This window comes from Micrasema longulum, unplaced genomic scaffold (assembly GCF_059751315.1).
Source record: "Micrasema longulum isolate JH-2025_06_02 unplaced genomic scaffold, ASM5975131v1 h1tg003000l, whole genome shotgun sequence".
NCBI lineage: Eukaryota > Metazoa > Arthropoda > Insecta > Trichoptera > Brachycentridae > Micrasema > Micrasema longulum.
Window position 1 is genome coordinate 1 of NW_028280109.1, and position 25,071 is coordinate 25,071.

A 25,071-nucleotide genomic window follows, 5' to 3' on the forward strand; every position below is an offset into this window, starting at 1 on the left:
TGGATCGAGCCCTGATGAACCCTCTCCAGTTCGACATCGCCCACCTGAGGAAGAGGCGGCGCTCTGGCTGAGAGGCGAAGGCATCCGCACCCACCGCTAAAACCTACTGAACGGAAAAGTAACAACAGAAGACCAGTAAGTTATTGCAATCCTCATTATTATAACTACACAATAGCAATGAACGCTAAATTGCAAGGAACTAATACTGTACCAATCACGGGCGGCTCCTGACCAAAAACACTAGCGGTGCATTTCTTTACATTTTTAAATGTTAAAGTTTAAATATTTTTATATCACACCTTCAATAAAACAGTCATAACTCAAAAAAACATTTGCCACGCCCCTAAACGTCACGATTCTCGAAATTTTGACCTTTATTTGTGAACGTTTAAATTTAAATAGAGTCGTCACGAATCTTGACGTCTCAATTTTCAAGGCCAAACATGCCCCTTTTTTTGTGGCGATGAATTTTATAACAACTGTATTTATAAAATTATGAATGAAAACATTTTCCCACAATATCCATATTGATTTATCAATATCCATAATTTTTATTGGTATTCGTAGTACGTGATAATTCCTTATTGAGATTTTCTTTGAAAAATGTAATAGCATTTTTTTGAGGCGAATCTAAATATATAACATATCGGCATCGCTTCAAGGAGTGAAAAGAAAAACAAAAAAACTAAATAAAGAAAGCGTTGTTTTAAAGACAATATGTTATTTTAGTTTTTAGGCTCTCCTAGAAATTCTACTTTTTTTAGTTACGACTATTTTATCGGATGTGCGATAAATAAATCTCGTATGGTGTTGTAAACAAACAATACGATATTTTCATACAAATTAAGAATCCAAGCTCGTGCAAAGCAAAATACGCACAGAGACGATTGGCACATCCGTGAACCGACAAGATAAGAAGGTGTTCGCTAGAGACGATTTTGCTTCATCATTTGGCGCTTGTAGCATTCAGTAAAATAGACTGAATATGCATAGATATTGCAATGAATCCCTGTTTCTTTGTATTACATATTTTTATAATAAATTATTCATCTAAAAACTGCCATTAGTTCCAATGGTCTTTAACTTGCTCCGTCATGTAATGCTTCCTGGAATTAGATACGAAGGAGGCCACTGACGTATAATAAATAAACACTTTATTTCTTTACTAGCTGCATCTTACATATAGAAAATACATCGGTAGTCAGATGGCAGAAGGGAGAGCTGAAATACGTCTCAATTTTAAGACTTAAATCCACAAACTAAAATATTTTAGTGTTGCTTTTCAATAATAAATTACCATTCTAAATGACGCTGATTTTTTTTGCTTTTCTGCGTGTATTTACTGAAATATTAGTTTAAACATTAGTTTAAATATTAGTTTCCTCACTTTGGAGTTTTCCTCAGTTTTATACTTTTTTTGTTGCTCCCTTGAAAAAGGTAAATCATGGGTTTTACTGTATTATGTTGCCCTCGACGATTTGAAAAACAAGATAGCAAATGATGATACTCATAAAAAAGTATACATATTTCCTTAATTCTTGATATTTCTGTATAACTCAGTACCATAGCTACAACACTATCAGCAATGTTATTTATTTATGTAAAATTGTGATAAAAATACTTAAAAATATAACAAATTATCTACTTAGAAGACTTTTTCCATATAGACTCATAAATAAATAAATATTATATATTTCTTATGTTTTGGTCATTTCACTTCCGATTGGACCGTAGTTAAAGGTTCAAGGTAAATCTTGTTTGACGAGCATACTGGGACAGCTTTCCTAAAAGAGAGACACGATTGTGACGGATATAGTTGCAACATTTTTCTCCATACTGTCATATTGTCATGTTTGAGCCGTGGAAAGTCCATTAGAGAATGACAGCTAGAAAGGCAACTTTCCACGAATTTAAATTCCATTTCCAATGCACTCGTAACACTTCTATTTCATTTCACATATGTTATTGAAATATATGTGCTGTATGTTTCGACGATTTGATTCCAGGCACCGCACTTCAAAGCATCCAATCAGAAGAGGACTCGACTCTCAGACAGCCTCCCAAAAATCCTAAAATGCCCAGAGTCTCTTCGCAAACCCTACGCTCGGACAGCCTGGCATTGTTGCCCCCCGAGTCCCCCGCCTTCGCCCACCTGCCCACGTCCCCGCCGAGCCCCTCCAGCCTGGAGCCCGGCTCGCTCGTGGTGCTGGCCGGTACCCCCCTGAGGGCCTTCCTGGCGCAGAAGGTGGACGGGGAGATGCGGCTATGCCCCGTGTCGCTTCCCGAAGATGTGGTGAAGACCATCGCCGGCCAGGTGGGAACCACCGCAGTATCATAACAGGAACTTTCAGAGATATAATTTTTACATTATCGTCAATTCGGTATTCTGAACAATCCGGTGTTTTATTGTATTAATGTACTGGGACTTCTCGGAAACCTCTTTTTACACGAGGAAAACATTCTATGCAGTTCCATGTAAAAAAAAAAAACTGCAAAAAAAGTGTACTAAAAAATTAACAATGGGTTTCCTTACATAAAAACCATATCTGGGTTTTTTTATATGAGATTGTTTACTATTTATTGTACCTTAATACTATTAAAAAATATAACATTAAATACTTTAAAAATCATAAAAAAGTCAAAGAATAAGTAAGTAAAAGAGCGATGTAGGGAATGCCAAAAACGAATAATACATTTACATTACTATTACGCATTGTAAAATTAATATTCAATATTTTTTTTTATTTCATTTTTGTACTGTTCTATTTCAAAACCGTGTAAAAAGAGGTTCCGGATTCAAATAAAAAATATTTAAAAATTGTATGCTATTCTGACACCACTTGAAAATTTAAGTTTTTTAAAATTTCATGTAAGATTGACTTTAGCGTTTTCATGGACCAAAATAAAAATAACTCGATTTTTTTACGAATACTCCAATTTTCTCATTGAAATTTTAATTAACTATATTGATTCGTTAGTCAATACATTACATAATTTTTCAGTAAAAGAGTAGGTTTTTTCTTTTTTCTGCATCATAACAGGCTAAAAGGCTCAACTACAGCACAGAACATCCAGACTTGGGAAAAATCTGATTTAATTGTTGTGATCTCACCGGGAATCAAACCTGGAACTTTCGGCGTAAAATTGGAGAATGTAAAAATGAGGTTTTACGGTATTTAAATTATGATGGATTAAAGAAATCAAAATTGTTTAATTACAATAGTATGTTATCCCATTTAACATACTCCGGGTGGTACTCTATGTATTTTAATTAATAATCTGAATGTATTAAAATGATCTGTAAATTATTTGTAAATATATATTTTTTATGAACTTTAATATAGACTAAATAATAATTAAATTATTTATCAATGAAACTTACTGTTTTTTATTTGTTATTATTGTACAAGTAGAAGACTGGGAGAAGCAGATGGATCTCTCTCTTAAGACTTGAAAAAGAGAAAAAAAAACACTAAACTAACTTTGTTCAGGGATCCATTACAATCGGAATATGAGAAAGTCATACCTTCGAGTGAAAGTGTTAATGCATACGGAAGTAACAAAAATCGTGTCCCATCGAGCACTTTTGGCTTTGATTGCGACTCATTTCAATTAAAATATTTTTGAGGTAACTACTGTTTATCACAGAAGCCTATTTAAAATACGAAAGAGAAGTAAGTTAGTTATAATTGGATGCCCAATTTAAAAAAATGCCCGAGTCCAATTTTATCGGTTTTGAGTTGGCAACACTGCCGTGTAGAGCGTTTTGTGAACTATACATTTACCTAATTATTTATTTAATAAAGAATACCCTTATCGAACTTTGTATTTGAAAAATATTATTTCAAGTCCTAAAAATATCTTAGTCCAAGAGTTTTTTCCCCGAGAAAAAATCCCTTAGTCTTTTTAAATACTTTTGAAAAATCCCTAAGTCCTGATCTTAGGCTTAAGTCCACTTTTTTACAAGCAATAATTTTGCAACTAAACATGTAACAATTCGATATTTTTTTATCTTGAGCTTTACAATACGAAGAAGAAAAACTTTATAATACGTATTTTCAATTTTCTGAAATTATGTCATTTAACATTTCAGGAACAAAAACACTTAAACTTGAAACATCTCAGAACTACAAAAATGGACTTGAGGTTAAGGCGCAATTGTAGCACTTCTACTACTACTACTACCATCACGCCATTTCTCCGTAGGGGTAGGCAGAGAGAATGGACCGCCACACACGTCTATTCTGGCATACATTCCTAGTTCCTTCCACATTCATACATCTTGTCATACATGCCCTTCGGTTCTGTCTGCTTTTGACATGACCAGACTTAAGATTTTGCTTTATCTGATCATGCCACGTCTTCTGTTACTGTTCATTTTCGCCATATACACTTGTTTTACCATTCTTTCGTCGTGACCAAACCATCTCGGAGACCCTTTCTTAATCTCATCAATTATACTTGACTCTGATTTACACTCTCGCCTGATTTCATCATTCGTAACCCTGTCATACATTGATTTCCCACAAATTCGTCTAAGAGATCGCATTTCAACCACGTTCACTCGGCTTTCATCCTTCCTCTGCCAGTTCCATGTTTCACTTCCATACATAAGTGTTGGGACTAAAACTCCGTTGTGCACTGCCAGTTTAGCTTCGATTGACATCTTCAGAAGAAATATTGCCACAATGAAAAATAAATATTACTATTTCATTTTTATCTTCCTGAAAATATGTATAGACATGTCGGTAGAGCTGGCTTCATAATACTCCTCGGCAGATAGAGGTGGTAAATGGGGTTAAGTATACCGATGAAGATAATGTTTGTAATCGCCCCCCCCCCCCTGGGATAATGTTCAGTTTGCATTGCGGTAACAAGTGTTACCAACACAACATAATTGGAAAAGTTTTGTTATTTTTTAATTCAAATTATTTTTAAAATCAAAATGATAAATATGAACTTTCTTTACAAACACAATGATTCTCAGAAATTATTGTGTTAATTTCTCACCTGATATTTTATTTACCATCCTTCGAAATAATCTACATTAAAAGCCGAGCAAATAAAATGCATATTGTATCAATATAATAATATATATTCAAATTATTGTTGGAAATAAAATCAGCGGCACCACCTCCTCAATATTAACTATTATCTGTAGTAATAGTGGTTTTTTAAATGACAATGCGACAACGTTTTCCATACTGTCAAGTATGATGAAAAATTTCAATTACATAAACCAGAAATTCACTTTCCACCCTATCAATTTGATTCTCATTTTCTAGCGCAGTTACATAAATGACTAGGGAAACATGCCCCAAAAGGTGTAATATTTGGTTAAATCTTAAAAACATAAATGTATTTTTTTACAGAAAATATGGTTACAAACATTATTGAATCGAGGTGTAGATTCTAGTATTGCTCTAGAACAAATTTTTATTAATGATCAAAAGATAAAAATATTCATACATGTAATGCATGCAGCAAATTATTAAGAGCTCTCTAAGTATAGATTAAAAATCCCATTTTTCTTTGCATTAGTTGAATAGGAGACATCCTATATTTTTTAGAAAAATTATAGAAATAAATATATTACATTTCTCAAATATATTAGGTATTAACATAATTTGTATTTGTTTTTTTTTTTCAAATTTTAAAATGAGCACCGAAAGTAAAACAAAATGGTAAAGGTTATACGCGTTGACATATACATAAACGCGCCCTACAGAGTTTTTAAAGTAGTGACATGAAAACGTACCCATAGTTACTGAGTTTCTTTATTTACACTGGGGCTGCATTCGACGATCATGCATATGCTACCAAAAATTGGAGGGTACCCATTTTTATATCTACATTCAACATTCGTTTTTGTCGAATGAATCCCAATCAGATTCTTTATAATTTTAACCCATTTATTTATTTTCATTGGATTCTGGGAAATGCAAAAATAATTATTAACTCATATTCATAATATTTTTTAAATATGTTCTTATCAGTGCAGCCGAGTGAGTAAGAAGAGCTTCGCAGTTGCATGTTTACGTGCAACTGCGAAGTTTACAGTTGCACGTACGTTTAGTAGTTTGACGTTTACGAAAAATAATATATATTTGAATATTAATTGTTTTGAGCATTGTTAATCACTCTTGAACAAATATTTACCAATAAAAAGTTATACAATCCTTTTAACAATGTTCATCCGAAAGGTTTTTACACGCTTTCATGACAAGCGGACATTTTGGTTTCTATTCTGAACGTCACGTCTGGCTGGCGGTCGCAGAACGACTAAATACGCGTTGGGCATGACACAAGTGTCGTCGTTTATGAGAGCTCAGAGCATGTCTATGTGTATTAATATGTCAATGGTTATATGTCATTCGAAAGAAAATTTTCTCCTCTACGAGATATTGTGTTTGCTTTTACGTTAAATATATTATTTTATTTGATTGCAAGACTTCAAAATGGAATGCCAAGTAGACGAAAGAGAGCATTTTCAACACCTTCTGTTCGCACTCAATTGAGGGAATAAAGCTGCGCGCAATATTTGTGCAGTGTACGGTGAAGATACTATGAATTATCAACTGATTTGTTGTAAAATAATGAAGGAGAATACACTAACTAATTTGTTCTTCTCTTCATTTGGAAAAAAACAGACACAACTTATGTTAACACTTCATATAACCGCCTGTATCGCAAAGGACTACGTAGATCTGTGGCTTAGATCTAGAAGGGCCAGTGTCAGATTTCATATTTTTCTTGCCACCGTTTTGTAGAGGGTCGATGTCAATTAAAAAATTAGTAAATTTAACTATTTTATACACACATGTTGTAATGTTTTTTATTCATATTTGTTTTAAAAGACGTCAAATGGTTCATTATAACGCCACAAAATGGCTAAATAATTACTCTCCCGTAATATTAGGATTTACAACATCGGCCCTTGCGGATCCAAGCCACAGAAATAATACTGGATTCTCGTGATGTAGTAATTTGTGATTTTTACAATGTTCGCAAACAGGTATTCAGTCAAAGCACTAAAAAATGCAAACAAATATTTAAGTATGTGAGGCATTCGATAAATACCCACACTAATTACACAAATCGCGCTCATTTTGTACCCCAGTAGGCATACGAGCTTTTTGTATAAGGGACTGTGCAAAGACATGAAACTGAAAAAATACACCATAATTCAGTATTTCCTTAAACATATAATTTTATTTATTCTAAATATTTGTACCGAAGCACGAAGCAAGGTTGAAAGGTGAAAGGCGGAGTCGAAGAATTCAGCAATGGCTTCTACAGCTAAGAAACAGAGAGATGTGTTGCTTTAAAGAAATTAGGTAAAATTTTAAAAACAGCAACTTCTTATAAAAGAAACCATTGTTTGGACATTTCCAATCAAAATTTCCTACAAACATGCAACTAGAACATAATATATTATCTTGCATGTGAAATTTTATAAAACTGATTTCACAATTATTTGAAAATGTCTCTTTAAATCTATACAATAAAGTACACTTCTAGTAGACTTCCATTATGTCGGCCGGCAGCCACCTGGCGGAGTCTATACCGTCCCACAATGTGCGATCCTTCTCTATAGCCTCTCGGTTCATCTGTTCCACGTCCAGAGGTGTCTTGTGATCTGTAACATGAAATACAATAATTCAGGGCATTGGAAGCAAAGATAGAATCCTCAAAAAAAAAAAAAAAATTGTTATGATGTCATTCTGTAGTTTATCAACTTTATTTTTATAAAAATCATGAGTTGAGTTGCAAATGTAGTTTGAAATCATACTTCTGATGGTTTGAAAAGAGTGTTTGGAAGCAAACATAGCAATATCCATCAGCCATTTTATTAGACCAATGGCAGGCTTGGGATTTAAATTTTCAAAATGGCCGTGCCATACAAATATTAAGAAAGTTTTTTGAATTCGTGTTTCTATTCAAGCTAACTTATTAGTATCTTAAAGTTTAATTTCAGTGAAAATAACATTTCTAAGACTCTTTGGCATTAGTGTAGCAGTTTTTATTATATTTCTCGAAAACACCAAAACGGAAGTTTGCTATCTTTGCTTCCAATGCCCTCAATTAGAGGACTCTCAGTAAATTTTATATATTTTTTTTTTTTTTAAATGTTTGCGTTCTTATAATTTACCCAAATATTTCAATTTTGGGGACATTTTCTTTTAGTTGTAAATAACCACGGTAGAAAATGGGAAATAAGTTGTGGTAAAGCGGGGTTCGAACCTCAGACCTCCAGGGATGGTATCCTGAACCACTCTCGTGGCACGAGAAAACAGTTTTTCTCGTGCGTTTTGTATGTAAACACACGAGATAATACGGCCACGAGAGTGTTTGGAATACCAGTCCTGATCCTGATGCAGAAAATAGGTTCACGTTGTATAAAATTATAGCCGTTTTTTGTTTCTGCTGTAATTTAAATTTTTCAAAATTATTACATTTATCTTAGTGTTGGAAATATTTTTCTAATTTTATTTGATATTTCAGTTAGATAAAATTTTTGAAAACTAAGAAAGTCGTGAAAACAAAAAATATATAATATTTAGTTATAAGTTTCATTAAATTTAGTTAAGGTGGTTATACTCTCAGTGGCAGATGGAATTTCGGAACTCAATGGGCAGTTTTCCTAAGCTCTTAAATTTCAAACCAAAAACTACGAAAAATGTAGGACATTTAAAAATAATAAAGAAACAACATTCGTTGTGATTGTCGATAGATGAACTTTAGTGTTAATATTACCTATGAGTACAAGGTTCCTGTCCACGGCGGCGGGGGGCGGGTGGGAGGTGTCCGGGGTGGCGGCTGGCGTGTCCTCAGCCCCCTGACCGCCCCCCTGCCCCGCCCCGTAGTACCCTGACCAGGCGGCCGAGTAGTTCTGCCAGTAGGCCGACGGGTCGTAGTACTGCTGCTGGCTGAACTCCTGCAATTCCACCACTCACTTATATCGGGTACTGTTGCACCACAGCGAGACAAGGTTACACTGCTAGTGTTACAGTTCGTTGTAGCTTAAACAGTCCCTATATAACCTGGCTAAATGGCGAGGATTTGTAAAAGGCAAACAATTGAGAATACAAATATATAATATGAAGATTACATGAGACTTTTGTATTGTTAAAGATCATTATTACTTTTTATTGCAAATATTGATCACTCTTTCAAAATAAAAAAACAAGGTGTAAATACATTGCTCATACAATGATGATGGTTTTAACATACTTGAGAGTGAGTTTTTAAGAGAAAAAACTTTACGATGTAGTTTTGTAAAAAAATAAAAGAAATCTACATTTAAAAAAATATTTCCATCTATTGGCCTTGTTCTTTTTATAAATAAATTAAACTGAAGATTTTGGACAAGCGACCCTGTACAATGTATGTCCATACCCCTTTATCTCAGAGCAATAACGCTCTACCACTTCTGGAGCCGCCCAAACGGACAGAAACCATTCTCGGATTATCAATCACGAAGTACGCTACAGTTTGCAGCAAAACAATGGGCCATAGGTACTCAGGTTGAGAATTGCAAGCACAGCGATAAAACCGACCAAACCAAAATTTTGCAATGCTTTTGTTATGTGCAATAGAGCGAAATGGCATCTCTTTAAGCGGGCCGCGCATTATTACTTTCGTGTCCTTTATTCATAAATTATTTGGCGGACTCAAAACGAGTTAAAAGTGTAACGTTGTTTGTTTTTCTTCATCTTTCTACCATGTGCTTTGATGCCGAGGACCCAGGATATCTGTGCATCTTGTGATAATGATGGTCGCAGTAAAAATGATTGAGTAAAAAGAAATAAAAAGGCAAATAAAATATTTAAAAAACCGTTTGTAATGATTTCACGCACAAATTAACTTTTCTATACATTCCTATCACAAAATATGTAAATATATTGTTTTTTGTGAAAATTTGGAAAATAGGGATTTATTTTAATGAATAGTTCCACTCATTCTATATTACTTATTTATTATTATTAGTTGATTTGTTTATGTTTTTACATTTATAAAATGTATCCAGCCCTTTTGTTGTCCCCGAGTCGTTGAAATTACACATTAAGACCAACAACAACCCAATTGTCCACAGGGTCTATAAAGATTTTGACACGGAATAAACTTTATTATTATTTGCTATAGGCAGGCAGCCTTGGCTGATGCCCCTATATCTCGTGTCTGCTTTTTGTATGCGTTCGTCTTTCTTCAAAAACGCATCCAAACGGTTTTTTAACTGGCTGACCAAAATGGAATGGACAACTAGACTCTGTCTCGCAATAAAAAAATACTTTTTAATATAGTTACCGTGGGAACTGTGATGAATTGCTGGGCGTTGCCATCACTACCGCTGCCGTTGGTGGCGCTCTTTGGTTTGGGAACGGCATTACAGACCTTCAGCAACTTGGAGCCGAGTCCCGAGTACCCGTTCATGGCCCACAGGGCATGTTTCTGCTCATCTTCACTGCCGAATCGAACAAAACCGTAGCCCTTGCTGAACCCAGAAGTATCCAAGATCACTGTTGACAGTTTATATATTCGTCAGAAGAAAGTTATCTTTTCAAAAAGCCTGTAAGTCTTACTTTCAAAATCTTTTTAAAGGATTTACCGAGTAACATTTATTTTTTTCAATATCTTGTACTTACTAAAGAAAAATGAAGGCATGAGAAAATAGAAACTAAAATAGCCTAAATAAATATATTCAAAGCAAAAACCAAAATAAATATTTGTTTTTATGATTTACCCAAATATTTCAATTTTGGGGCCCTTTCAACGAGTTGTAAATGACTCACTATTAGAAAATGGAAATCAAGTTGTGGTGAGAAGGGTTAAAACCTCAGAACTTTGATCCATCCTTTGGACCACAACCAGGTGTACTACATTAACATTTTTCAAAATAACAAACATATTTTTTTAATAACGGCCATAGCTAAGTTTTTTTAACATAGGAACAGGTTATATTTCCAAATCTGGTTAGCATAAGTTATTTGAAACATTTTGAAAATTTGAATTATTTGAAATATTTTATGAATCTGGATTTTAAAATACATGAGAATAAAATATTATTACCAATAGCTGTATATTTTGTTTTAAATAATTGATTAATATTTTATTAAATAAAAAATACAATTTTAATGAAAAGGTTCATTTTGAAACAAAAATATATATTCAAAAAACAAAACAAGCTGTCTTGGGCTCGGTGTGGGTTGTTTGTTTCGTTTTAGTTTATTTTTTAGTTAGTGACATTTCAACAATTTATTACATCTAGTTATTTATACAAAAATAAAGCATTAAACCAATAAAACCAGCTTTCGAGATAAATTATGGCACACGGCATATTTTTTTATTATTTCACAATGGGCCCTTACCTTTGGCGGTCTTGATGGATGAATACTTTTGGGAGAAGACTCTATACAGGCTGTAGTCGTCAACGTCTGTAGTTAGGTCCCCCACCCAGAGGGAGAACTCCCTCTCCATGGGAGCCTGGGCCTTGCTCTCGCGGCTGGCATTGTTCAGGCGGAATCGGACCACCGGGTTGGTGCCGGGGATGGGCTTCCCGTTCAGCTTGTGCATCGCGTCGATGGCCTCTTCATCCGTCCCAAAGTGGACGAAGCAGTAGCCAGCTGGCTCGCCTGTGTATTTATTGCGCATCACCTACCAAAAAAGTATATATATTTAAGCAGTCTTTTTCAGAAAAAAACATTATTTTATTTTTTGTTTGAATACAGGTTAAAACTGCCAACCGCGACTTATTATCTACTTAAATAAATCCAAACAAACTACACCTTGGCACTTAGCAGTGAAAGTAACAGAGAACTCGTAATATATTATGTATATGCAAAAAAATATATATATATTACATCGTTGCCAGTCTAACTAAGATCTCCGTAATAACTCCGTACTAAGACGTGTATTGAAATATATTGGATATATCAAACTCACTACGATTAAAAGTAACTAATGTTGAAATTGATGCTAAAACTGTAATGAAGAAAAATAAGAAACAAATACATCCTTCCCATTGAAATAACTTTGTAAAAAACCTAGCAGGTGCAGGTATTTAAGTAATATTTTTTTTTTCAAGTTGTGTTTCTTATTTCAACAGTCTTTCATTCATATTAATAATAATAATAATGTTTGGATAATTTATATAGCGCCATTTTTGAGATAATCACCTCAAGGGCGCTGTACAATAAATAAATATTCCAACACGTCTTGCAGCTACAGAGCGCATAGACGGTTGGTATTCTAGTTCCTCGTCTCCAATTATGATATATTACAGTTATGATATATATAAGCTAGATAACAGAACATCTTGCAGCTACAGAGCGCATGGACAATAAGAAATCTAGCCCCTATTTACATTTTTTAAATTATTTTTTTTATTTGACAGTGAAGTTTAGAGTTTAAGTGATATTTTAAAAACGAAATAAAAAGCAAATTTTTAAAATTAGAATTTAGATAACAACAACTCTTGCAGCTACTGAGCGCATGGACGGTTGAAATTCTAGACCCCATTTACTAAATTTAGATATTTGATAGTTGATAACATTTACATAATATGATAAAAATAATACGATAGCTAACATCATAAAGTCTTGCAGCTTCAAAACACATCGACAAATGGAATTTCAACAACATAAGAATGATTTTGAAAATTTAATAATAAAAAATAATTTTAAAAAACGCAATAATAATACTTTGAGCAAAGAACTAGTAAGTGTGGCAATTAAGTGAACATGTAACAGCACAAAAAGTAAAATATAAAAAACCAAACAAAGATAGCATTCCTTAACTTATTATTAAGGTTAACAAGACAATAGACGAAACTCAAACTCGTCCCTGTTTTATTTTGGTGTGCAGTAAACAGGATCTATTGTCCTTTTTCTGGTAAATAACTGAAAAAAACACTTGGTTCACATTTGGCTGTTCCCTGGGAGATGATAGTAGAAACGCATATGTGTGCTTAGTGTAGAGTGTAGGTACCAAGGAATATATCAATATTGGTAACACTTAATCAATTAGAATAAATAAGACAGCATTAAGTAGTTCTCGACTCGACGACTCGCCACTAGGGAATCTGAGGATTACCAATATTTATACCCTCTTTTCTCTATGGCAGCCAAGAGGTGGGTCGGAGCCCCGTCAACTTTGGCAACCTATGCTCTAGACACATTACTACATAATTATAATTGCATTGTGGATATTGAATAATATAACGATGGAAGGCACCTTGACATTTTGGGGATGTTCTCCCATCTTCTGGAATGCGGCCATGATGAAACTCTCCGTCATGTTGGGCTCCAGCTGGGGATAAATTAGCATGTACTAGAGATTATTTACATTTAACCTATAGACATAAACAAATAAAGTTACGCACACTGCATATAATAAATAGAGATCCTGGACACAAAGACAGTGTAAACTAATACTAATTTAAACCACTTTTGGTTGAAGGGACTATGGTTATAATACAATTAAAATCCATCTCTCACTTCCACCGTACATTTAAACAATAAGTAACGAAATAATGTTTTTAAAAGACTATAAAAAATATATATAGTGGAAGTAGGTAGAAGTTGAATTCTGTAATTTTTCTCCCTGTATATTATGTTTTTTTAAGGGTATTCTCGTATGTAAATAAAAATAAAAGTATATTGTTAAGTGTCCTCGGCACGGGTTACCCCAGTGAGGAGACGTTATTTTCCATATTTGATATTTTATTGAATGCAAAAAGAATCAATAATAAACTGGTGGAATGATTTTACGTCAATGGATTGAAACGATTATGATAATAAATAAATATTTTTATATAAAGTTAGGTTATAGGTAGCCGGGAATGCAGTAAATTCTTCTTACATTTCCCATCCAAAGCTGACAATGTACCATCGGATTCATGGTGCTACGATTTTATGTTTAATTGAAAACACGAAATAATCTGAAATCACGGGTAATATTGTGTAGCTTAGTTGAAGTATTTTAATTTAATGTCAACGCGACGCAACAAGCAATGACAAGTGACAAGCAACATCAACAAAAAATAGAAGAAAAAACACCACAGACTACAAATGCACATGAGATAATAGAGAAAAGGTTTAGGCCATAATCGAACCAGTTTGGCAAAACTTCAAAAGAAGCGTGTAACTTTTTTGAAAGATGAATATTTCAGTTTAGACGTTTACAGGGCCTATGACCTGTCATTGACTAGTTTCAGTGGCCACTTGACAAACTGTGTTTTATTCATAATTCTGACTTTATTTTAAAATCCATTATTCTTAAACTCTTTTTTCCAAGCTGTTTAAATATCTCTCAGACATGTTTTAAGTCCCAGGTTCGATTCGTTACAAGATCAAAGTCAAATATTTATTTTAAAGGTAATTTCCTACAATACTTCACTGTACCTAGACTGGCACCTAAAACCAATAGCATTACCTTCATGTAACAAATAATTAAAACGCGCCGCGTTTGGCATACCAACGCACTGCCCTATGCACCATTAGTAGTGTATAGGAGATGATGACATATGATTGAGTTTGTTGAATGTGAACATGTTAATGATTAAAATGTTTTTGACAAGTTACCTGATGGGAATCTTTCACAATTCACAATAAATTAGCAGATCCGAATCCAAAAACAAAACTTCATCACATTCATCTAATTAAAATTTTTTATTGGACTAAATGAGTAATTAAATTGATTAATTAGCAAATACATAAATTACAACCGCATTCTAATAAAATCACACGGAACGCGCTTTCCTTGTACCTTTATATTTGTTTTAAAAATATATGTTTGCGTTCTTATGATTTTTCCCAAATATTTTAATATTGGGTGGCATTTTCGATGAGTTGTAAAAATAACTCACATTTGGAAATATAAAATGAAAATCAAGCCATAATGCCTCAAATCTCTGACTCGCGAGTTCGTGATGCTATAAAATAGTCACCATCCGTTTCATCTTTTTAGACTATATTATAATATATATAATATATATAATATTATCATTATAAAATTTAATTTAAATTTCGCAACGCTATATCACAAAACCACTGCTTAAATGATTTAAATAAAGTTGTACTAAAATTGTGTTTATTCGTTAATTTTCATTTTATTTATTTTGTTTTACCTGCATTATTGATCTTGTCGTGTTCCGATGATCCACGAGGGTTTATTATAGTAACAGAACATACCCTTATCTGAACTGTCAACATTCAATTTCAACACCTCAAACTTATGTCAAATTTCAAAATTATAACCTCACTTTAGACTTTAATACTTTCTACTTGTAATTTCTATTAATGATTTTATCCATTTGATCGACCTTAATTGGAGTAGTTTAAGTTGAAAAAATCGTAAAATAACAGTATTTCGAAGCTTAACAGTTACAATTAATGTGTGAGTGATATTGAGTACGGTTAATTTTTATTTCACTGATGGAGCAGTGTGATGATGGCCAAGAGCAAGACGTGTTGCTAGAGGAATTGCCTCCCTTGGACCCGGAACAGGAGAATGCTCTGTTAAGGCAAGATAGTCGCCTCGTGCCCGCTATCCGGGCAACTCAGGCAATGAAGGATTCTGCAAGACATTGGGATATCTTTTACAAAAGGAATGGAGATAGGTAATGTAAAATAAAAAAATTAACTTTAGGGTATTCTTTTAAACGATTACAAAGTTCAAAATTAACACGAATCGTGACGTTTTAGGGGCGTGGCCAATGCAATGACCGTTTTTGCGAGAATTCAAAATTTAAAAATATTTTTTATGCTACTAATAAGTAATTTATTATATAAATAAAACACGAGTGATACTTTAATCCCCAAATTTGGAATATCCAGTGACCGGTTTCATCGCTTTCGCGACATCTTCGAGACTGGTATCTTTATTAAAAAGTTAAATGTATTTATACAGAACAGAGGTGAGGATACATAATTCAAAGTTATATGTAAGTAAATTAAATAAAGTTATTTTTATCTTAAGGATCATTATCGACAAATTTTCTATGGGTTAACTAATGAATGGATATAATGTTATTTTAATGAGAGAAATCATTATTTACAAAACCACACTCACGAAGGATGGGACACCAACAATAAAATAAAATACTTAAACTCATTAAAATAACATTATATCCATTCATTAGTTAACCCATAGAAAATTTGTCGATAATGATCCTTAAGATAAAAATAACTTTATTTAATTTACTTACATATAACTTTGAATTATGTATCCTCACCTCTGTTCTGTATAAATACATTTAACTTTTTAATAAAGATACCAGTCTCGAAGATGTCGCGAAAGCGATGAAACCGGTCACTGGATATTCCAAATTTGTGGATTAAAGTATCACTCGTGTTTTATTTATATAATAAATTACAATGAACTTCCATCAAGAATTTTCACTTACAAACTTAAATGTTTTACTAATAAGTAGTTAAAAATATTTTTTTACTCTACAGTATTTCATAGACCTTAAGATTGTAAAAAAAACTTATACGAGTGTTCTTTAAACCCTGTCACATCGAAACCACAATAATCAGTATGGGCAAGAAGACATATTAGCATATTAAAAAAAATATTTAGAACCAAGAATTTTTTTAAAAATAAAATATTTAAAAAAAACAAATGGTTGCTTACTTCTGCAAGGGAGAAGTAAGGGGAGCGCGGCGAGTATCAGATTGCCCCCTCCCCCCTCCTCGTTTCTCCCCTGCAGAAGTAAGCAACCATTTGCTTTTTCGATATTTAATTTTTAAAATTTTATTCTTTCTAAAAAAATAATTTGATGTGCCAATATGTCTTCTTGCTCATACTGATCATCGCGGTTTCGGATGTGACGGGGTTTAAAGAACACCTGTATATCCCTATTGCAGTGATCCTGACCATTTTATTCAAATAAACATCAGTCTAACTCTTGAGATCCAGTCTGGGGACTATAAAATACTGTGTGAAAATCAACATTTTAGGGACACTCACACAGACACAAACATAATAAATTATAACTGAGCCAGCAATTATTCGCAACTGTCCACACAGCATGCGAGATGAGAAAAAATAACAATTACGTTAATAAATAAAACACAATTATTGAGAAAGAAACTTTTAACCATGAACAAAATAAAGGCAGGTATACAAAAGATGATTTAGGGCAAAGGTTCCCAAACTTTTTTGTGTCGTAGACCCCTTGCCATGTTTTTCGGTTTTTGGTAGACCCCCTACTTACCTGATATTGATTTTTCATAAATTTCTAACTGTAGTGAAGTTTAGTGTTAAAAACTTAAAGTTAAAACAAATGTTAAGTTTTATACATTTATTAATTGACTTTAAATTAAAACTACCCAAAATAAAATTTTGTATCTGTTATACAAAATAAACGTAACATAAAATAAACTAAGCAATAAGTAAATGTTTTTAGTGGGAAGGATGAACCTGATGCTCTAATAATAAATTATCAACATTTGGCGTCAATCTTGTCAGGTTTAATCTTAAATCTCCTCGGCCAATGACGTCCAGTCTTTTTCTTTTTTTCGTTAGGAGATTGGTAACAGCGGTGAACCCCCTTTCCACTAGGTATGACGGTGGAAAGGAAATAAAAAATTTGCTGGCTATATTCCATAATACAGGATAGGTAACGGGTATGTTTTTTTGCAGCCAGAAGTACAGAAGTACTATCGGTGTATGTTGAGATCCACTATCGTGGACCCCCATTTTCATTTCATGGACCCCCAATTATTTTTTTTCGTTGACGTAGACCCCTTGCAGGTTGTTATAGACCCCTGGGGGTCGATATAGATCACTTTGGGAATCACTGATTTAGGGCAACAATAATGAAAACACCCTCTACTTGAATATGCTGAATGAGTCTCCAGAGATATTAATGTTTCTCGCAGTTCCTTTCCATAACTTTATATACCGTCTACACATTTGAGATAGAGGATTATGATATCCTGTATTGGAGGAGAAATTGTCAATTTATTTCAAACTTTCTAGCACTAGTTTTTCTGAATTTGCAATCAAATAATGGATACAAACCATTCTTTTCATTCCCATAAAATTAGACTTTTACATTCTGACATAAATAAAGGTATTATAACGAAGTGAAGCCCCAGAACTGTATTCTGCATTCCGAACATTGAAAGCATCCACCACATACCTGAATCCGTTTTAAAAAAAAACGTGTCTTTCTTCGGATTCACTCATACAAGCAAGCATTTTTTTTTACATTACGAATTGATTATATTTCATCTTTTACTAACCGAATTCAGTAAGGAAAAGCGCGAACAAATATTTACATTTACAACTTTCAATGTCCCTTTCACTGTCGCTCTAAAACCACCCCTCATCCTCTACAAGGTAGGGACAAAGGGAAGTATAAATAAAATAAATAAATCCTTCACCCATTTCAAACCCCCTTATGTCGACAGTGATAGGAAACGTTAGTTACTACTCTCTGGAGCACCAGAACTCCCCCAGGTGACACTTAAGGCCAGTCACCGGCAGCGCACCCAAAAGCAGCAGACTTACCCAAAGACTACTGGTTGCAGACCAACTTTTGCCACCACTCATACCTACTTAAACTGCAATTATTGAAGAATTTTACCTCATCAAGCGAAAGCAATAAAGGAGACGTATATTCCGTGCTCAGGGAAGTCCTCAGCAAAAGATGTCCACTGACAGGGGCACCCGCAATCAAAAACCTCAGGCCCCAGACACGTCCAGTGACTCCTGTTAAGTAAAGGATAAATTACCCCCACCTTCCCTTAGATCGGGACAAAGACGGCATAGACACGAGTTCCTTACATTTCGAACAGATGGAAATTGTTATATTAAAATAGTTTAGTTAGTTACAAAAAAGACAAGATAGAAGCATATCAGCTGATAGCAGCCTGCCCCTAATATAATAATAATAATAATCTTTGTGATTAGGTTTTTCAAGTCTCGGCATTGGATAATACGGGAATTCCCCTCCCTCCTGACAGCCGGGGGCCCGTTACTGGAGGCCGGCTGCGGAGCGGGGGCGCTGCTGTTCCCCCTAGCCGAAGTGGCTCCCCAACTTGGCCCCTTCCTGGCCTGCGATCTCTCCCCGCGAGCTGTTGCTATAGTCCAGTCCCATCCTGCCTATGTGGAACCTAGATTTCGAGCTTTCCAGGTAATTATCATCACCGTTATAACCTTATCCGCACCCAAAAAACTTTTATGAAGAAAAAAAAATCAAACTCATGGTTAAGACATATATGTGTTAAACAATTTTAAAAAATCATTTCAACCGGGTTGTGGTCCCGTGGTAGTATTGTGGACTCACGGACTAAAGGTCCCAGGCTCAAATCCCACTCTACCATAACTCGATTTCCATTTTTCCAGCACAAGTTATTTACTACTTTAAGGAAATGGTCTGAAAATTTAAATATTCGAGTAAATAATAAGAACTCAAGTATATATATATTTTTTTTTAATAAAAAAATCATCTATGTAAGTTCATGAGCCAAAAAAATAAATTATTTTTTTTTGGCGCTTTCAGTTGAATGGGACAAGCCACATTGATTGGTGTATTTAAATTTCGAAATTGACCAATAGACTGCTTGCATTCGATTAAATTCAATACCGCGAATGAATCATCCCCACTAAAGAAGCGAGCAATCCCGCGTATATCCCTAAATCTAATACAGCGGGTGAGACTTAGTTTATTTGCGTAAAGGCAATACAGGGAATACCCCGTGCGTAACTGCCACAATTAACTAAACCAAAGCACTAGACGGTTCTAATTTTAATATCTGGTCAATGAATCAATTCCAGATTTCTATTGTTTTAATAACTCGTTTTTATGTTTAAATGAAATTTAATTTTTATTTCTATTCTGCCTTTCTATAGTTAATTATAATGAACTTCCATAAAAATGTCCACTAACAGACTTGGTTTTAACAAAAAAGTTTAAAAAATAAGAATAGGTAAGTAAAAAATAAATCAAAATTGGTTGTTTTCTCAATTATGATAATGATAGTGAGGATGTGTTAGTGAAGATGTGTATTAGTGATGAGAAAATGCTCATCACTTGCACACACTTTTACACCAAAAGTAATTGCACTGCAGATGCAGCTGTGATAAACAGATCAGATACTCGTATATGGCTTCATTCATAAATACAATACAATATAATTGATTGAATGAGTAGATCATTAAATTGGTTGAATCAGAATTAACTTCATGATGAATGATTACAAAATAAAAACTTTGCTAGTGTTATGCGTTGATTCTATTAAAAGAACTGAGTTTTGTCAAAAATGTATGTTTTTAAAAAAAAATGTACTACTTCAAAACGTCTCAAGTGTTTACGATGGCCAATCAAGTATAGCATTGTGATAGATTTCTGGTGTACGGGTAGCCATATTTATCGACGTTTAGTGTGTTTTGATGGGTACGGGACTCTTATTTTTAAATGTCAGGAAAACTCGACGACTTGAACTTGTGATGTCACTGCGATGTAATTTCAAAATTACGAAACATAATGCAACACATTAAAATAAAAACATTGAACTTCCTCATTAAAAATATATATTAAACTATGTTATGTATTGTAGGTTGGTAATGTTTTTTATTAACATAAAAAAATACAAGGTTTTTAAATTTTACATATTACATTAAATTACATATTTTATTTGTACGAAATATTCCCAATCAGCAAAAGTGCTGGTATGAGGGGATATTATATATAATAACACAATAGTTTAAATAAAAAGTCGATAAAATAACATCACATATCACTCGTCACTGTAAGAACTGTTTTATTTAGGTGTTTTTTGAGTACGTATATGTTTAAACATTAGTTTCAAACAGTTCATTATAACACCACAAAATGGCTGAAAAAAAATACTCCTTACGACACTGGCCCTTTTAGATCCAAGCCACAGAAACATGTCATCAATATGCCGAATCACTGACTGGAATCCGTCATTTCACCTTACAGGCCGATTTATCTACGATGCAAGGCTCAGATCTGCTCCAACAAGAACTATCCAACTCTGGGGGCCTGGCGTCCTTCGTGACTGCCGTGTTCCTCCTGTCCGCGCTGAGCTGGGAAGGGGGCGCTCTGCGGCGCTGTGTCGGAGCCCTGGTGGGGGCCCTCAGGCCAGGCGGAGCCCTACTATTGCGGGACTACGCACGACACGACATGGCACAAATTCGCTTCGGGCCTGGACACAAGATTAGTAATAATCTCTATCTTAGACAGGATGGAACTACGTAAGTTACCACATGTATTATTATGTTTATTTTTACATTTTATTTATTTATTTATTAGCGTATACACGGCACAAATGCCTTTTATAAACATAATCATAAATACAATTAACATACAGTGTTCTATTACAAAATTATGAAATAATATAATAACAATATATCTATACATATTACACAGTTGTTTTATAAATGTTCTATATAATAACTTCGGGATTTCAATACTTAACATACTTAGGTAGTATAATCGAAATAGCAAAAAAATCATAAATCATTGATTTGTTGGTATTGTTGCAATGTGTATTGAATGCCCTAGGAATAATACTACTAATGTATATTGAATGCCCTAGGAATAATACATGTAGTAGACATCAAAAATATGCACATGAGTTTTCCTGGGATATTATGCCGTGTGTCATTGCACTCTTATCTGGCGTTTCAGATTACATTACATCGTTCCTCACCTGGATTTATGTTATTTGTGTATATGTCATATGTTAAGTTATTTGCTCAGGATTTGTACTGTCGCAATAATTGCTGTATGCGATAAAAATCATCCCGGTACCCGTTAATAAATAAATCATGTAAAATTCTAAATAGGTGCAAAGGTTTTCACGGTTACTGTTATCAATATGTTTTTTATTTTTTTTTTTAATTTGAAAATTGATTTATTAACCCTTATGGATTATTACATTCATTTTACAAAAATAATATATGCATTTTTTATTCATACTCTGTTGTTCAAAATAATATTTTTTACGTCTTTTGAAAATTTTGTCTGAGTCTTTTGTTTAGTTTTGTCTGGTAGTTTATTGTATAATTTTAGTCCCTGGTTTATTAGTCTCGATTGTCCTTGTCTTGTTTTAGAAAGTTGCATATGATATTTTTCTAATATTCTCGTATTACATCCATGTTGTTATTTTTTGGGTGATACTGCGTGTGTTGGATTTGTTCCGACATTTCGGCTACCATTGCAGGAGCCATCTTCGGGGTAAACAGTTTACCCTGAGATGGCTCCTGGTAGTAGGATTCGGGCCCGCCAACTTTAGGGCTGTTGGTGTTCCTCGCCACAAGGTTAACTATCTAACTTCAATATTTTATTCTTTAAAAACATTCATTTATTTAATTTATTAACTTATCTGCAAGTGCATCTCAAAATCGGAAATTTCGAGTTTATCTCGCTGTCGCTTTGGGCTAGCTATATGTCTACATAAACAACATCAAATTGACGATGGACACTGTAATGCGATCAAACTATGTAATATCGGAAAAGAGTGCGAACGATACTTATATTTAAAAATATAGATTACACAAACATCACTCTGTCAGATTTAAAATTTACACTAAAAATGCATTATGTAACTTAGTAGACATTATAATAATAAATATGTACATCTCCCTTCCCCTCCTTATCCTCTCTTCAAGCATTCTTGTCCTAATCCCGCCCAATTTACAGTAACTTAATGTTCTTAAAATAAATATTAAAAATTCTTTGATTATTGAAAAATATTTACTAGTACATAAAAATAACATTTTTATATGTATAAACTTATATGTACTTATTTGATATGTAATATATTTTCTTTACTAACTTTGTATACTCTGTGGAAATCTGTTATTAGTTCTGAGTTTATACACTATATCTGTTTGTTTACTATAAATATGTATGTAGAACTGTTGATTTCCCAAATAAAAAATACACGGCTTAATAACCCAACTCATTGTGCATCTGAAGGGCCGTGAAAATCTAAAAAAATTTATTACAACAATAATATTTTTATATACGGTCAAAAGCATAATGAATACTTCAAAATGGATAGAATATGCGGCACCATAGTGTGATTGATATATTTAATATACACAAATGTTGATCAATTATCAAATAATATTTTATGCATTTTAAAATTCTGCTATGTTTTTTTTACTGAAATAATTATGTATACATATGTATTCTTTTTGCATTTTCTAGGAGTTATTTCTTCACTATAGAGGAGATTCGAAGTTTACTAACAGAAGCCGGTCTTTGTGAAGAAAGGATCGGTTATGTGCAGCGCCGCACCACTAACATTAAGGAAGGAATTGATTTTCCCCGAACATTTATTCAGGCTTGTTTTGTAAAACCTAGCTAGCAAATTATTATAAACTCAATAATAGAATTTATAATAATGTGTTACTATCAGTTTTTCCTGTTGAATGATTTATATTTAGGCAGTCAATATATGATTTATTATAAACAGGCCAGGAGGCCCAATTACAGTGGTGAATTACAGCGCAGATAATTATTAAAATCACTCCTCTAACACGGAAAAAATATACAACTAAATAGTAGGTTAAATATTTTTCAATAAAATCACGGTGTAAATATACCTCTGTGCTGTTACTTTATGAAAGTGACATTTGTAAATGTACATGTGTAGTAGTTATTATTAATAAAAGTAAAAGGTTAAAAATAGGGTAAATAATAACAAATATAGTATTTCTTTTTAATTAAAAACAGTTTTTTTATTAATTGAAAATGATCGTTAAATTTGCAAATAAACTTACAAAACCGACACAAACATAGATTCCGGTATTGCTCCAGAAAGAATTATGAATAAATTCACATATATAATGCATGAACCAAGTAAATTAGGGCATTTTAAGTATAGATTTGAAATCCTTTATTCGCGAAAAATATTTTGTCATTGGAAAAAAAAAACAGAAATCCATTCAGTTTCCTAGAACTGTACCATACTGACTCCATCAAATAGGACTTCTGTGTCAGGACATCGGTGAACCAAATTATTATTATTATTTTTTTTTTAAAAAGAAATATTTGCGTTCTTATGATTTACCCAAATATTTAATTTTGAGGGCCATTTTCAACGAGTTGTAAATAACTCACTATTAGAAAATGGGAATCAAGTTGGGGTAGAGTAGGATTCGAACCACGGACCTTCGGTCCGTGAGTCCGAGACACTAGCCACAGGACCACAACCCGATTATATTTTCTTCCAATGTCCGTTCAAAGTAGGTAAAGACAAATTCCTAGAATGTTTGATTGAACTAAAAGTTCTTTTTCCAACTCAAATGACTACCCTTATTTCTGATCCCAATCACAAAACGATTTCAGTTGTTTCGAAAATGTTGTCAATTAAGTCTTAAAATACAAAAAACCAAGTTTATTGTTTGCAATGATACATATTTTGTAAAATGTAGTGATAATTTTTTATACTTAATTTGACACTGACAAAAACTTCCAGCTTAATTGGATGATTACCAATTAAACAGTAATAAAATTTAAAATATAATAATTGATGACGTTTGTGCATCAAACTTTGCTACGTACTGAATTTACATTTTCTATACTGGCAACTCATATAAGACTAAATATTCCGTTCCTTCCCAAATCCTTCCTATTTCGAATTCTTGTGCTTATATCATCCTGTGAGCGAGTCACATGTGAAAGTTGCCTCTCTGATAAATCTTTATCATATAATGCGTCAGCATATTTTGTACAAAGTGAAGTTAGTGTTATATAAACAACCTAAATTATACAGTTCATCATCATCTACACGATACCGGTATCCGTGCTTTAAAAAGATTTTAAAATAAGAACTTTAAAAGTGAGTAACAATTTCCATAGTGTCCACTAAACTAAAATCCCGCTGTTATCAGTGTTCGATACCTGAGAGGCATTGAACTGACCATACAAACTTGATTCCCTCCATAAAATCATTGAAATGATTTTTCATCAACAGGAGCCGTGATCATAAGATTTTCACAATTTTCGCAAGCAGTATCTAAAATGCTGCATGCGTATTATGACTGTGAATTTGGTGAAATTTTCACATTTAGCTGGAATAT

At 33.4% G+C, this 25,071-nt stretch overlaps 2 protein-coding genes and 1 long non-coding RNA gene across 4 annotated transcripts; 2 read left to right on the top strand and 1 right to left on the bottom strand.

Annotated features, from left to right (window-relative positions):
* Window positions 1–2: 2 nt before the first annotated feature.
* On the top strand, window positions 3–2,500 carry LOC148271246 (uncharacterized). The gene is made up of 2 exons (XR_015825149.1): window positions 3–135; window positions 2,007–2,500. It is a non-coding gene; the product is annotated as an uncharacterized LOC148271246 (long non-coding RNA).
* Window positions 2,501–7,185: 4,685 nt separating this feature from the next.
* On the bottom strand, window positions 7,186–14,054 carry Secp43 (tRNA Selenocysteine associated protein). Of its 2 annotated transcripts, none has more exons than XM_088241618.1 (6): window positions 13,861–14,054; window positions 13,234–13,308; window positions 11,370–11,655; window positions 10,309–10,520; window positions 8,758–8,938; window positions 7,186–7,639 (listed from the first exon to the last, which is right to left on the bottom strand). In XM_088241618.1, the coding sequence occupies exons 1-6, from the start codon at window positions 13,897–13,899 to the stop codon at window positions 7,518–7,520; spliced, it is 915 nt and encodes a 304-aa protein (XP_088097744.1). In that variant the 5' UTR covers window positions 13,900–14,054; the 3' UTR covers window positions 7,186–7,517. The 2 variants fall into 2 exon arrangements, with proteins under 2 accessions (XP_088097744.1, XP_088097745.1); XM_088241619.1 differs by having other exon boundaries at window positions 13,234–13,304; window positions 13,860–14,024.
* Window positions 14,055–15,201: 1,147 nt separating this feature from the next.
* LOC148271248 (tRNA N(3)-cytidine methyltransferase METTL6) lies at window positions 15,202–23,660 on the top strand. The gene is made up of 4 exons (XM_088241617.1): window positions 15,202–15,619; window positions 18,922–19,144; window positions 20,957–21,231; window positions 23,195–23,660. The coding sequence occupies exons 1-4, from the start codon at window positions 15,435–15,437 to the stop codon at window positions 23,352–23,354; spliced, it is 843 nt and encodes a 280-aa protein (XP_088097743.1). The 5' UTR covers window positions 15,202–15,434; the 3' UTR covers window positions 23,355–23,660.
* Window positions 23,661–25,071: the final 1,411 nt, after the last annotated feature.